This window comes from Hyperolius riggenbachi, chromosome 5 (assembly GCF_040937935.1).
Source record: "Hyperolius riggenbachi isolate aHypRig1 chromosome 5, aHypRig1.pri, whole genome shotgun sequence".
NCBI lineage: Eukaryota > Metazoa > Chordata > Amphibia > Anura > Hyperoliidae > Hyperolius > Hyperolius riggenbachi.
In genome coordinates, this window is record NC_090650.1 from 373,519,983 (window position 1) to 373,536,130 (window position 16,148).

Consider the following 16,148-nt stretch of genomic DNA (forward strand, 5'->3'; position numbering starts at 1 on the left):
AATAAAGATAAGTGGTTCAATAAACAGGGACCACGCGGCAACGCTAACCCAGCAGCAGCAGACGTGATGGAACAGGAGGAGGCGCAGGAGGAGAAGGCCATGCTTTGTGAGACACAACAACCCAGGCCTTGCATGAGGACAAGAGGCGTGCGGATAGCATGCTTTGTACCGCCATGCAGTCATAAATGTAATAAAGATAAGAGGTTCCATAAACAGGGACCGGCAACGCTAACCCAGCAGCAGCAGCAGCACACGTGATGGAACAGGAGCAGGCGCAGGAGGAGAAGGCCATGCTTTTTGAGACACAACAACCCAGGCCTTGCATGAGGACAAAAAGCGTGCGGATATAGCAGCAATGCTTTTTGCCGCCATGCAGTCATAAATGTAATACAGATGAGAGGTTCAATAAACAGGGACCGGAAACGCTACACCATCCCAGATGTTCATTGGTCATGTTACTTGGTTGGGGTCCTGGAGTGTTGCGTAGTCATTTCCAATCCAGGATTGATTCATTTTAATTTGAGTCAGACGGTCTGCATTTTCTGTGGAGAGGCGGATACGCCGATCTGTGACGATGCCTCCGGCAGCACTGAAACAGCGTTCCGACATAACGCTGGCTGCCGGGCAAGCCAGCACCTCTATTGCGTACATTGCCAGTTTGTGCCAGGTGTCTAGCTTCGATACCCAATAGTTGAAGGGTGCAGATGGATTGTTCGACACAGCTACGTCATCTGACATGTAGTCCTTGACCATCTTCTCCAGGCGATCTGTGTTGGAGGTGGATCTGCACGCTTGCTGTTCAGTGGGCTGATGCTGCATGGGTGTCAGAAAATTTTCCCACTCCAAGGACACTGCCGATACCATTCCCTTTTGGGCACTAGCTGTGGCTTGCGTTGTTTGCTGCCCTCCTGGTCGTCCTGGGTTTGCGGAAGTCAGTCTGTCGGCGTACAACTGGCTAGAGGAGGGGGAGGATGTCAATCTCCTCTCTAAAGTCTCCACAAGGGCCTGCTGGTATTCTTCCATTTTGACCTGTCTGACTCTTTCTTCAAGCAGTTTTGGAACATTGTGTTTGTACCGTGGATCCAGAAGGGTATAAACCCAGTAATTGGTGTTGTCCAGAATGCGCACAATGCGTGGGTCGCGTTCAATGCAGTCTAGCATGAATTGAGCCATGTGTGCCAGAGTCCTACCAGAATCCTCATCATCCTCTTGTGAGCGTTGTGATAGTTGTTGTGATGCATCATAGTCGTCACCTTCCTCCTGGTCTGCTTCTGCTGACCACTCGCGCTGAATTGTGGAAGTCCAACGTGCACCGCTCTGGCCCTCGTCAGTGGTGGCATGAAATTCCTGCTCCAACTCCAGCTGTTCCTCCTCCTCTTCTTCGTCATAGCTGCTGGGGCCAGCGTTCCCTGAGGCAGATGGCCTGATGTTGGTACCATCACGCTGATCGTTTTCTCCTTCAGATTCCCCCAGTTGCATCATGACAGCTGTTTCCTTGATTTTCAACATTGACCTCTTCAGTAAACACAGCAGTGGTATGGTAATGCTGACTGAAGAGTTGTCACTGCTCACAAGCAACGTGGATTGCTCAAAATTTTGGAGGACTTGGCAGAGGTCCAACATGTTGGCCCAATCGGATCCACAGAAGCTTGGCAGCTGTCCGGATGCGCCTCGGTACTGCGCCGTCATGTACTGGACCACTGCACTCTTCTGCTCACAAAAGCGTGCTAGCATGTGCAGCGTAGAATTCCAGCGCGTAGGGACATCACACAGCAAGCGATGGTGGGGGAGATTGAAGCGCTCCTGCATCTTGGCGAGTGCCCCCGAAGCAGTACTGGAATTTCTACAATGTTTGGCCACTCGACGCACCTTCAACAGAAGATCGGCCACGCCTGGGTATGTCCTCAGGAACCGCTGAACTACTAGGTTCATCACGTGCGCCAGGCAAGGGATGTGTGTCAGCTTAGCCAACCTTAAAGCGCGAATGAGATTACTCCCATTATCACACACAACCATGCCCGGTTTCAGGTCCAGCGGTGCCAGCCACAAATCCGTCTGTTCCTTTATTCCCTTCCAAATTTCCTCCCCTGTGTGCTGCTTATCCCCAAGGCAGATCAGCTTCAGCAACGCTTGCTGACGCATGCCAACAGTTGTGCTGCACTGCTTCCACGATCCTACTGCTGCTGGGTTAGCGTTTCCGGATGAGGTACAGCTTTGAGATGCGTTGGAGGAGAAGGAGTCAGAGAGGTAGGTGCTGCTGTTGTTATCCAGTGGGAGGGACGGCGGTGCAGCTGTTTGCGGCGTGGGCAACACCCGCGCCGTAGCAGGTGAGGAATCGCTGCCAGGCTCCACAAGGTTCACCCAGTGCGCGGTAAGGGAGATGTATCGACCCTGTCCGAACGCACTCGTCCAAGTGTCAGTGGTGAGGTGAACCTTGCAGGCAACGGCATTCTTCAAGCTTCGGGTTATTTTGCTGACCATGTGCTCATGCAACTCAGGCACTGCAGAGCGCGCAAAGTGGTAGCGGCTGGGAACCACGTAACGTGGGATGGCCACTGACATCATGCCCTTGAAGCTGTTTGTCTCCACCACTCGATATGGCAGCATTTCGCAGGCCAGAAGCTTGGCTATGCTGGCTGTTACTGCTACGGCCCGGGGGTCATTTGCTGGCAATTTCCTCTTGCGCTCAAACATCTCCGACACAGACAACTGAACCGTAGCGCTGCACACGGAAGGGCTGTTGGTTGTTGTGTTTGATGAACACTGGGAGACCTCAAGAGCACTACTCCGGAAAGTGACAGTGTCAGCGTCGTCTGATGTTTGTGAATGTTGTGAACCACGCAATGGCTGGGCTACTGCTGCTGCTGAGGCGGGTCTGGTGGTGAGTCTGGTGAACCCAAGGGAGGCAGTGTTGCTGGTACCCTGTCCTGCCGCGTTTGCCCACAGAGTGGGATGTTTGGATAGCATGTGGCGGCTCATGCTGGTGGTGGAGAGGTTGTTAATACTTTTCCCCCTGCTCAGGCGGGTCTTGCACACCTTGCAAATCGCCATGGTAACATCCTCAGTGCAGTCTTCAAAGAAAGCCCAGACTTTGGAGCACCTGCCTCCTTGCTGGCGATTTCTGTTTGCTCCTCTTTTGCCTCTCACTTGAACTTCCACGCTTGTGGTGCCTAAAATTGCGCGCCGCCTACCTTGTGGCACAAGGCAAACTCGTGCAGCAGTGGGTTCTTCAACAGACTCATCTATGCTGCTGCTACGACGGCGATGTTCTCGTTCAGAAACAAAATCTGGGTCTATGTCCACATTGTCCATACCCTCCTCTTCCATCTCCTCAAACTCGTCATATGTCATTGTGGGGGGCCGCCGCCGTGGAGTAGAGCTCCCCAGAACAACCTCTGCGCAGCTCACTCCAACGTCGTCTTCCAGATCTTGTCGGCCGACCTCCTGCAATTGCAACCCCTCCTGCCCAACTTGCTCTGGGATTTGGGTTTCCGAGTCCTCCTCGGACTCGCCTTGTATTTCAGTGCGCGGTGCATTTCCCACAGTTAATGGTTGTGAATCCGGGCACAACATTTCTGGCTGTTCCTCCATTGACCTTTGAAAGGTGGAAGTTTGTTGGGCTGGGAATAGCTCCTGCGAATACCCCATTGTGTCCTGAGGTAATTCATCGGACTGGTTATCTGGCAGTTGTGTGCGTGGTGTTGCTGCCGGTTGTGTCAGCTTTGTGCCCACTGGCTCCTTGTAACTGGCTGAGGACTCGGACCTCGTGCGTGATGTGCTGGTGCTGCTTAACCCACTGCTGGACGCTTGAGAGGTCATCCAAGTAATTATCTGGTCCTGTTCTTTTGGATCTGTGAGGGTTGTTGTCCTGGACAACATGGGCGGTATTGAGTGGGTTTTCTTGGGTGCTCCCCTGTGGCCTGTACGTGAACCGTCAGGGGAAACACCTCTTCCCTTGCCCCTTCCTCTTTCACCGGATTTCTTCCTCATTTCACTTATCCTTACAGTACACGCTGACTGGCAGCAGTACAGTGGCAGTACAGAAATGCTATACAGTACCACTATTCCCAGCAGCGACACAGAGCACAATGCTATACAGTGGCGGGTGAGCGGTGTACCACTATTCCCAGCAGCGACACAGAGCACAATGCTATACAGTGGCAGGTGAGCGGTGTACTACTGTTCCCAGGCCCAGCAGACACAGAGTGGAAGTAAACACAATGCTATATAGTCTGGCTGAGCGGTGTACACAGAGTGGCAGTACACACAATGCTATATAGTCTGGCTGAGCGGTGTACACAGAGTGGCAGTACACAAAATGCTATATAGTCTGGCTGAGCCGTGTACACAGAGTGTCAGTAAACAATGCTATATATAGCGTGGCTGAGCGAGGTACACAGTGGCAGTACACACAATGCTATATAGTCTGGCTGAGCGGTGTACACACAGTGTCAGTAAACAATGGTATATAGTCTGGCTGAGCGGTGTACACAGAGTGTCAGTAAACAATGGTATATAGTCTGGCTGAGCGGTGTACACAGAGTGGCAGTACACACAATGCTATATAGTCTGGCTGAGCGGTGTACACAGAGTGGCAGTACACACAATGCTATATAGTCTGGCTGAGCGGTGTACACAGAGTGGCAGTACACACAATGCTATATAGTCTGGCTGAGCGGTGTACACAGAGTGGCAGTACACACAATGCTATATAGTCTGGCTGACCCGTGTACACAGAGTGGCAGTACACACAATGCTATATAGTCTGGCTGACCCGTGTACACAGAGTGGCAGTACACACAATGCTATATAGTCTGGCTGACCCGTGTACACAGAGTGTCAGTAAACAATGCTATATATAGCGTGGCTGAGCGAGGTACACAGTGGCAGTACACACAATGCTATATAGTCAGGCTGAGCCGTGTACACAGAGTGTCAGTAAACAATGGTATATAGTCTGGCTGAGCGGTGTACACAGAGTGTCAGTAAACAATGGTATATAGTCTGGCTGAGCGGTGTACACAGAGTGGCAGTAAACACAATGCTATATATAGCGTGGCTGAGCGAGGTGCACAGTGGCAGTACACACAATGCTATATAGTCAGGCTAAGCCGTGTACACAGAGTGTCAGAAAACACAATGCTATATATAGCGTGGCTGAGCGAGGTGCACAGTGGCTGTACACACAATGCTATATAGTCAGGCTGAGCCGTGTACACAGAGTGTCAGTAAACAATGGTATATAGTCTGGCTGAGCGGTGTACACAGAGTGTCAGTAAACAATGGTATATAGTCTGGCTGAGCGGTGTACACAGAGTGGCAGTAAACACAATTCTATATATAGCGTGGCTGAGCGAGGTGCACAGTGGCAGTACACACAATGCTATATAGTCAGGCTAAGCCGTATACACAGAGTGTCAGAAAACACAATGCTATATATAGCGTGGCTGAGCGAGGTGCACAGTGGCAGTACACACAATGCTATATAGTCAGGCTAAGCCGTGTACACAGAGTGTCAGAAAACACAATGCTATATATAGCGTAGCTGAGCGAGGTGCACAGTGGCAGTACACACAATGCTATATAGCCAGGCTAAGCCGTGTACACAGAGTGTCAGAAAACACAATGCTATATATAGCGTGGCTGAGCGAGGTACACAGTGGCAGTAAACAATGCTATATATATAGTGTGGCTGAGCGAGCGGTGTACTACTGTTCCCAGCAGCGACACACAATGACTGGGGGGGACCCTGGCTAGCGTGGCTGGAGAGCGAACTACCCTGCCTGCCTACCCAAAGCTAAACCCACAGAGAAATGGCGGAGATATGACGTGGTTCGGGTATTTATTTACCCGAACCACGTGACCGTTCGGCCAATCACAGCGCTAGCCGAACGTTCGGGGAACGTTCGGCCATGCGCTCTTAGTTCGGCCATGTGGCCGAACGGTTTGGCCGAGCACCGTCAGGTGTTCGGCCGAACTCGAACATCACCCGAACAGGGTGATGTTCTGCAGAACCCGAACAGTGGCGAACACTGTTCGCCCAACACTAGTTCCTGATATGGAAAGCTGAATGTAAGCTGCTGGCCTGGACTGGCATTTTGTTTTCATTTGAACTGTACTTTACAAACTGCCAAAAGACTGCTGTCTAAGAAGCCTGCTGTCCAATAAACTATTGGTTGTTTTGGAAAATACACCTGTCTGTGCTGGTATCTCCCGCTGAGTACTCACCATTTGCAGCTGATCCCTCACAATGCAGATGATAAACGAATGATGCTACGGCGCTAGGTGATCCAACTTTCAGACATATAGTAGATGCATTCCACCTCCAGAGATCCGGAGGGTCCTATGCCTATCCCAGGGATAAGAGCGGGCAAAGCTATGTACACAAGTATCCTATTGAGTACCACAAGGGTGGGAAGTGTTTGTACTGGAGAGGGTCCTAACTGGCATAGGACCCTCCAGATGTAAGTGGACCTTGCTGTATTTGGGCTGATGTTTTTATGCCTAATTATAAAGAGGAATTTTAAATCAATCCACTGACAGTATCCCTCTTTATCTCTTTGTGCACTGAGCCTACACTAGCAGGTCTGGACTCTGGAGTTGTAACAAGAGGGATCTCTGGAGGTGGAATGCATCTACTATATGCCTGAAAGTTAGATCACCTAGCACTGTGGCATCATTTCTTTACTGCTTATTTGTGGAGTCTAAGGATATTGCCTGGCACAGCAGTGGTGTTTCCTTCTGAGAATTCAGAAGTTTGTATACTGGGACGCCTCCATATTACTGTATTTCATGCACATGGTGCCCTGGTTGGGATTCAAACTGGTGATCCAGTGCAGAAAGGCGAGAGTGCTTACCACTACACCACCTTGCTGTCTGTAATATAGTTACACAGAAATTGCTGACTTTCAGTCCCCTGAATTTTGGAACATGAGGTCTATTGGATTATGGCGTGAAGTTGTAGATACACTTAGTGCATAGCATATGAATTTTCATTATCGTGGGTGCAACGGGGAAAGCTAGAGGTAGCGCCATTTGCATCTGCTATCCTGAGAACAGAAGGCATATTTTAGTCACTTTCATATCAAGGAAACAAAAGTAAGTGTGTTTATCCTTATCTACCCAATTTCATGTAGTTTAAGACGGGAAGGGTTCCCAAGGCCAATAGAGTTGACACCTTTTGAATCAGGCTTCAATAGAATAGGAGATCACTTATGAAGAGTGAAAAGATGAAGAACCGTAAAGAGTAAGAGAAGAAGAGAGCGGCCGGCTGCCACCCGGGGATGTGGGGGGGGGGGGGCATCATTCCTCATTAACTATATGGGGAGAATCAACAATATAAATCATCCCAGGGTCTTCAATGGAGTGCATGAAATAGAGGCGCAAGGAAAAATGAGCGCTGGTGGATAACAAAATTGTAATAAACGATAAAGATTGTTTTCAACTGGGTGCAAAGTGAAGCCGAAAACATGTAAACGATACGTATCATTGTAAAACAGAAAGGAAATGAAAACGAAAAGATATTTACTTTAAAAACCGTTTCATTATTCAAAAATACAGCTTAACCTAACCCTACTCTCACACAGAACCATCCCTAGGTGGTGCCTAACCCTAAGACCCTTCCGGTGGTGCCTAACCCTATGGCTGGATCCACACTATAAGCGCTTGCTGAGCGCTTGTGATTGTTGAGCACTTTCTGAGAGCTTTTAAAAATCACTCCCATACATTTTCATTAAAATTGCGGTAAAAATAACGTTATTCACACTTTGCCATGCAGGCTTGACCTTTATGTACAATACAGTTTATTAAACCGTTTCCCTGTTAGACATGCAAGTGTGTTTTATACATATATACAGACTCAGGGACTGGCTGGACCTAGCAAACTGACACATTCATTGATATGTAGCATTTGGCAATGCACCGGTTTGTTGGTGATGATCCATTAGTGGAATGGGCCTGCGAGGGTCTTTGCTGATCCCCCCCACAATTAGTATTATAGTGGGGTGTAGCTAGCTCGCAGTTGATCCACCCTTTATGGTCCCCCCAAAGATTGCCACCAGTGCAGTTGCTAACAATGTGTGGTCAGATGTGACCGCTAGGTAGAAAAATACATGTGTGCATGCGTTATACGTCAGCACATATACACTGTTGCGTGTCTAAAATTATATCAAAACGTCCCCATAGGGGACATGATTTCCTTCACAGAAGGTGGCTGGGTGGAATGGTGGTCACCATCAGGGTGTTAGCAGTGAAATAGATTGAAGCAATAAAAGTGCCACTCAAGTGGCACTTTTATTGCTTCAATCTATTTCACTGCTAACACCCTGATGGTGACCACCATTCCACCCAGCCACCTTCTGTGAAGGAAATCATGTCCCCTATGGGGACGTTTTGATATAATGGGGACGTTTTGATATAATTTTAGACACGCAACAGTGTATATGTGCTGACGTATAACGCATGCACACATGTATTTTTCTACCTAGCGGTCACATCTGACCACACATTGTTAGCAACTGCACTGGTGGCAATCTTTTGGGGGACCATAAAGGGTGGATCAACTGCGAGCTAGCTACACCCCACTATAATACTAATTGTGGGGGGGATCAGCAAAGACCCTCGCAGGCCCATTCCACTAATGGATCATCACCAACAAACCGGTGCATTGCCAAATGCTACATATCAATGAATGTGTCAGTTTGCTAGGTCCAGCCAGTCCCTGAGTCTGTATATATGTATAAAACACACTTGCATGTCTAACAGGGAAACGGTTTAATAAACTGTATTGTACATAAAGGTCAAGCCTGCATGGCAAAGTGTGAATAACATTGTTTACCTGTACACAACTTCGGTAGTGAGAAATTGTAAAAATAACGTAAAAATTGCTGCATATGCACTTGGGCGATCGCGGCGATATTTACGTGATTTTTACAGCGATTTTAATGAAAGTGAATGGGAGTGATTTTTAAAAAGTGCTCAGAAAGCACTCAACAATCACAAGCGCTCAGAAAAGTGCTTATAGTGCAGATCCAGCCTAAGACCCTCCTATGGTGGTGCTTAACCCTAAAACCCTCCTGGTGGTGCCAAACCCTAAGACCCCCCTGGTGATGCCTGAACCTAAGACCCTCCTGGGGGTGTCTAACCCTGAGACCTCCCCCTGGTGGTGCCTAAAGGTCCGTACACACGCCGGACTGGAGGCAACGACGGGTCTGTCGTCACCTCCCGCTGGGTGGGCGTTCCAGCGATAGTCCGGCGTGTGTACAGTCTGTCGGCGGACTGATACGGCAGGGCGGATCGCTCAGAAACAGCCGTATCAGTCCGCCGACAGACTGTACACACGCCGGACTATTGTGTACGGACCTTAACTCTAACCACCCCCCTGCACAAACATCCTTACAAATGTAGAAACAATAACGTATTTGAGAACGTAAAATTTGTACACACAAACAACATAATATGACAAAAACTATAACGTTGCAAGTTTCAAAACCATAACTTATTTCAAAAACTTTAATGTTCTAATGTTGAAAACGATATTTATCTGGCACTCGAGTTTCTGCTTTGGCGCCGTATTAACAATATTTGCATTAGTGCCTATGGGGGGCTTAAAGAGAATCTGTATTATTAAAATCACACAAAAGTAAACATACCAGTTCATTAGGGGACATCTCCTATTCCCCTCTGTCACAATTTTGCCGCTCCCCGCCGCATTAAAAGTAGTCAAAAACAGTTTTAAAAAGTTTGTTTATAAACAAACAAAATGGCCACCAAAACAGGAAGTAGGTTGATGTACAGTATGTCCACACATAGAAAATACATCCATACATAAGCAAGCTGTATACAGCCCTCCTTTTGAATCTCAAGAGATTATTTGTGTGTTTACCTTCTTTTCCCCTGCAGCTCTCATCCACTGAAGAGTGAAAGGCTAATTGTTTCTTCCTGCAGACAGCTCTGCCAGTGTCTGTAATTCCTCAGTATGTGACAGCCCAGTCAGCTCCTTTCACAGCCTAACAGAGGACGATTTACAGTGGGTTTCAAAAGTATTCGTCCCCCTTGAAGTTTTCCACATTTTGTCACATTACTGCCACAAACATGCATCAATTTTATTGGATTTCCACATGAAAGACCAATACAAAGTGTACATGTGAGAAGTGGATCGAAAATCATACATCATTCAAAACATTTTTTACAAATAAATAACTGCAAAGTGGGGTGTGCGTAATTATTCGGCCCCCTGAGTCAATACTTTGTAGAACCACCTTTTGCTGCAATTACAACTGCCAGTCTTTTAGGGTATGTCTCTACCAGCTTTGCACATCTAGAGACTGAAATCCTTGCCCATTCTTCTTTGCAAAACAGCTCCAGCTCAGTCAGATTAGATGGACAGCATTTGTGAACAGCAGTTTTCAGATCTTGCCACAGATTCTCGATTGGATTTAGATCTAGGACTTTGACTGGGCCATTCTAACACATAGGTATGTTTTGTTTTAAACCATTCCATTGTTGCCCTGGCTTTAGGGTCATTGTCCTGCTGGAAGGTGAACCTCCACTCCAGTCTCAAGTCTTTTGCAGTCTCCAAGAAGTTTTCTTCCAAGTTTGCCATGTATTTGGCTCCATCCATCTTCCCATCAACTCTGACCAGCTTCCCTGTCCCTGCTGAAGAGATGCACCCCCCTAGCATGATGCTGCCACTACCATATTTGACAGTGGGGATGGTGTGGTTAGAGTGATGTGCAGTGTTAGTTTTCCGCCACACATAGCGTTTTGCATTTTGGCCAAAAAGTTCAATTTTGGTCTCATCTGACCAGAGCACCTTCTTCCACAAGGTTGCTGTGCCCCCCACATGACTTGTGGCAAACTGCAAACGGGACTTCGTATGCTTTCTTTTAACAATGCCTTTCTTCTTGCCACTCTTCCATTAAGGCCAACTTTGTACAGTGCATGACTAATAGTTGTCCTATGGACAGAGTCTCCCACCTGAGCTGTAGATCTCTGCAGCTCGTCCAGAGTCACCATGGACCTCTTGACTGCATTTCTGATCAGTGCTCTCCTTGTTCGGCCTGTGAGTTTAGGTGGATGGCCTTGTCTTGGTAGGTTTACAGTTGTGCCATACTCCTCTTATTTCTGAATGATCGCTTGAACAGTGCTCCTTGGGGTGTTCAAGGCTTTGGAAATCTTTTTGTAGCCTAAGCCTGCTTTAAATTTCTCAATAACTTGATCCCTGACCTGTCTTGGACCAGTCTTGTGTGTTCTTTGGACTTCAAGGTGTTGTTGCTCCGAATATTCTCTTAGACAACCTCTGAGGCCCTCACAGAGCAGCTGTATTTGTACTGACATTAGATTACACACAGGTGCACACTATTTAGTCATTAGCACCCATCAGGCAATGTCTATAGGCAACTGACTGCACTCAGATCAAAGGGGGCCGAATAATTATGCACACACCACTTTGCAGTTATTTATTTGTAAAAATGTTTGGAATCATACATGATTTTCGTTCCACTTCTCATGTGTACACCACTTTGTGTTGGTCTTTCATGTGGAATTCCAATAAAATTGATTCATGTTTGTGGCAGTAATATGACAAAATGTGTAAAACTTCAAGGGGGCCGAATACTTTTGCAACCCACTGTATCCAGCTTGTAAAAGGCAGCTCTCTTCTCTCACTGACAAGAGAGCAGAGACACTGCCTAATGTAAATAACACACACAGGAGTATGCATAGAAGGGGCCTGGAGGGGGGGGGGGGCGTGCATAACAGATCAACAACACTGAAGAGTTGGCAACCTTCCAGACACAGGGCGACAAATCCGACAGGGGAAAGATACGTTGATTTATTACAGAGACGGCGATAGTAGAAAGTGCTGCAGTAAGCCAGAGCACACTACGATAGGTTTAGGAACTTGTAGGATAGTAGAAAAAAGGATGTCACTATCCACCAGCACCCACATTTCCTGCTTCCCTTCAATGTTCCCAAAATAGTTTTCAATTGGTGGAGACCAAGCCTTTTGGAATTTGTTCATTGTGTCATTCATAATAGCTTTCAGTTTCTCAAAGAATATACTGTATATTGTCCTAATCTATTTTTACTGTGTTTGAATATTAAAAATGGTTGCTTCCAAGTGGTCATTATTTTCGTTTTTCTGCAGTAAAACTGAAAACTAAAATAAAAGTTATTCCTGGGCCTTTGTCATGCCCTCTATTTTTTTCCATAAGAGGACCTAAACCAGGTCTTTGCGTGGAGAATCCTACCATTGTATAAATCCGCTGATAAACCTTTATCCACAATCTCTTGGCTTTTAGACACTCACACCATATATGGTAGTAAGCTCCTTGAGCAAATGCATCCTCTAAAGCCTAGGTTCTCAACATGCGGTACGCGTACCCCAGGGGGTACTTCTGATGGGTCCAGGGGGTACTCGGGCTTGATATACTTAACCAAGAATAACAAATTTAGAGATATAGAAAATTATAATTCTTATTTAAACAACACCAAATTAGTATTTTAGCTTATTAAAAGCAATAATAAATGCTTGCACATTGTTTAGAACCAATTATCATGTACTTATCAAGGGGTACTTGTGATCATGCTTACTATGCTAAGGGGTACTCGATGAGTACAGGGTTTTAAAAGGGGTACACACTTATAAAATGTTGAGAAACACTGCTCTAAAGCATTTACCAGAAAATACTCCTTTAGATTTTGCATCAAGAGACTGAACTAGACGTGTACACGTAATTAAGGCGTCAGGAAATATGGGTGCAGGATGAAGTTGAAAAATAGCTCACTCCACTACTGTTAAAGTCCCGGCGGCGTTAATTATTATTCCTCCTCCAAGCCCACCGTGGACTGTGGGTAAGACAATTCGGCACCCAAATTACTGCCACTTGGGTCACTCTGTGTCTGTGCTCACTTGGGTCACACTGTTAAGATTTACACCACAAGTATGAGGCTGTTCATCCATACAGTACTAAAAAAAAGTATACAAAAAGTAAGAATGAAGCATCCTTGTGTTAAAAAGTTTCATTGCTAAGCTGCCTCTGATGGAACGAGGGTAACCCTTGTGAAAAGGGAGAGCTATACCCCATCCATACTAATAGATGAATGGAGCAGTGGGGGGATAAGACAAGACAAATAACATTTATATTGCGCATTTCTCCTGGCGGACTTAAAGCGCCAGAGCTGCAGCCACTAGGACGCGCTCTATAGACAGTAGCAGTGTTAGGGAGACTCGCCTAAGGTCTCCTACTGAATAGGTGCTGGCTTACTAAACAGGCAGAGCCGAGATTCGAACCCTGGTCTCCTGTGTCAGAGGCAGAGCCCTTAACCATTACACCATCAGCCACCAATGACCCCCTTCTTTATCTACCCTGTGTCCTGAGCCAGGACAATGTGCTACAAATAAAAGTTATATTTGAATCTGCATAATATACGCATAAGTACTTACTGTATAGGGCTCAGTCCTGTGGACCTAGTGTGAATAATGTATTCCCTTGTACCGACATTCGGATTGTGTTGCACTACAGTTTATTTTCACTTCAGGTTTACTTTAGTAAGCTGAATGATTGCCAAAATCAACCCTTCAGCTTAGTATGACCAGGCTCTGGTGGTTGCTGGGCAGAATGTCACTGCCTTAAAGGAGTCATCAGGGTAGTATTGCGCCTGTGCAGTCCGCTCCGGCCCACGTGGCGGTGATTGACAGCGACGATAGGCGCAGCACAGAGCAACGACGTCATCGCCGGGGACCGGGACGGACCTGCGGCGAACGGCTGTGGGCAGAGCTGCGGCGAGGGACGTCCTGGGAGCTTGGAGCTGGAGGAAGCCCCTGGTAAGTACCACTTATTTTAGCATATTTCCCCTGATGACTCCTTTAAAAAGAGTCTGAAGCCAAATAAATTAGCTCTTTCTATTGCCCACTTATGTTAAGCATTAAAATTAAAGCTGATTTGCAACATTCCCACGGCAGAACGGTGTATTTAACCCCCCTGAAACCCCGGGGGCAAAATTCTCCCTTTTTTCCCGGAGGAGGCAGAGCTTTGCACAGTAGCTCTGCCTCTGCTCCATTCAATCTCCGCCTCTCCCTGCCCCTCTCAGTCTTCTTTCACTGAGAGGGGCAGGGAGAAGTGGAGATCTGCGGAGATTGACTGCACTGGAGGCAGAGCTACAGCGCAAAGCTCTGCCTCACCCGGGCATCAAAATCTATGATCTGGAAAGTCATGGAATTTTGCCTCGGATTTTTTTATTTATTTTTTTTGGGGGGGGGGGGGGGGGGATACCTTGTTCTGCCGTGGGGATGTAAAGCTTTGCCACCTGCTAGGAGATAATTTTAAAAATAATGCAGTTCAAGTTTTCGGGATCACACAAGCTTTCCACCGCTCTCCAACTCTATAAATAAAGGCTATAGGTGCAGGCCATTGACCTCCATCAAAAGCCATGTTAATTTTTAGTGCCCCATGCTATGTACACTTTAGGTCCCTCTTGAGCCCTCCCATACAAATTACAGCCCAGGGCCTGCCAGAGGTGCAGCCAGGATTTTTAGCGTCTGGGGACAAAAACAGTTTATGCTATCCCCAGGAGTTGTCGTGCAAAAAATGAGCATAACCATGTATCAGAATATGGACGTGGTCATGGAAGCCACCATGTAGGTAGCCAGGGAGCTTTCCTGTAGGTAGCCAGAGAGCCCCTGTTTAGGTGGATTGAAAGCCCCCATTTAGGTAGGTAGAGAACCTCCCCTTTAGGTTCCCTCCTTTAGGTAGCAAGATAATTCCCCCCTTTAGGTAGCCAGAGAGCTGACCCCTTTACATACCCAGAGAATTCCCACCTTTACGTAGCCAGAGTTCCCACCTTTAGGTAGCTCATGAGCCCCCCCCCCCCCCTTTAGGTAGCCAGAGACCCCCACTTTACCCAGATAGCGGGCGGGGGAGTGTACGCATCTGGAGCTGTTACATTAACTCTGGGCATCCCGTATCACAGTAACAACATCCCCTGTCATCACAACAGGAAGTATATGTAGCCTGTGGATTGGAGAGATGAGTTAATGCAACAACTCCAGCTGTGTGCACTAATCCCGCCTCTAGAAACAGGCAAACCAGCAGCAGTCACTGAGTGCCCCCACATTGCTGCGCCAGGGGACATTTGTTCCCCTTTGCCACCCCCTAGCTACACCTCTGGGGCCTGCTGATCAGGGCTCTCTAATGGTGGCCCTGCATAAGTCCACCCCATAGAGCAATCTTTAAAACCAGTCTGGATAGATTTACAGTATATTTCCTAGAAATCTATAGTTGCAGGATGCATAATTTCAGAATTAACAATATTCTGTATGTATAAAAAAGGATCAAGTTGTATAAATCTGAAGCAAAATACACTGGCCTTCAAATGACAACAATACACCTACAGACACCTACCTGCTATGCAATTTATGCTGTTCCATCCGCCATATGCAAACAGACCTTGGTAGAAAGCCTCTGCAGTTTGGGCTGCATTTGGGACGTCTGAACTAAATGCATCTTGGAAGGGTTTTGAAGCATCTGGATTAGTTCCCAACTCAAAGAGTCCATAAGCAATAATGAAGAATAACGACATCATTTTAAGAACTGTAAATATTATCTGCACCCAGGCGGCCATCTTTACACTTTTATAGTTTATGACACCCAATGCCAAAAGAACGCCAATAGCTAAAGATTTCTTGAAAAGGTCAGGCGGGGGACAGTCGGCAAAAATTGGGCGGCTGATGTACTCTGCAAGCGTCAGAGCTCTTGCGGCATTGGATGCTGGTGAGGTAAAAAACAGCAAAGTCCAGACAGTGATAAAGGCTGGCAGAGATCCAAGTCCTCTCTTGACGTGGTAATATTCACCTCCTGAGAACGGCAGTGCTGAACCCAACTCTGCATAGCAAAGGCTGAACATGGTGCTCACCACTCCACAAGCTGCCCAGATGCACAGTGCTACCCCGACATTAAGCTGAGAGTATTCCAGGACTGCTTTAGGTGAGACAAATATCCCAGCACCGACAATACCGCCCACCAGAAAACTCACACTGTCAAAAAAGCCCAAACACCTTTTCAAATGAACCTTTCCATCTGTCGGGACAGAGGCCTGTGATCTTATCATCTTGCTATTAGTTTTAGTAACAATGCCAAGTGATGGGG

At 47.1% G+C, this 16,148-nt stretch overlaps 1 protein-coding gene across 1 annotated transcript in view; it reads right to left on the reverse strand.

Annotated features, from left to right (window-relative positions):
• Nucleotides 1-15,906, reverse strand: part of LOC137517812 (solute carrier family 7 member 13-like) — a 47,846-nt gene extending 31,940 nt beyond the window's left edge. The window contains exon 1 of the mRNA XM_068234865.1: nt 15,405-15,906. Within this exon, the coding sequence (XP_068090966.1) occupies nt 15,405-15,906 (502 nt within the window). The remainder of the gene's footprint in view (nt 1-15,404) is intronic.
• Between the last annotated feature and the right edge of the window lie 242 nt (nt 15,907-16,148).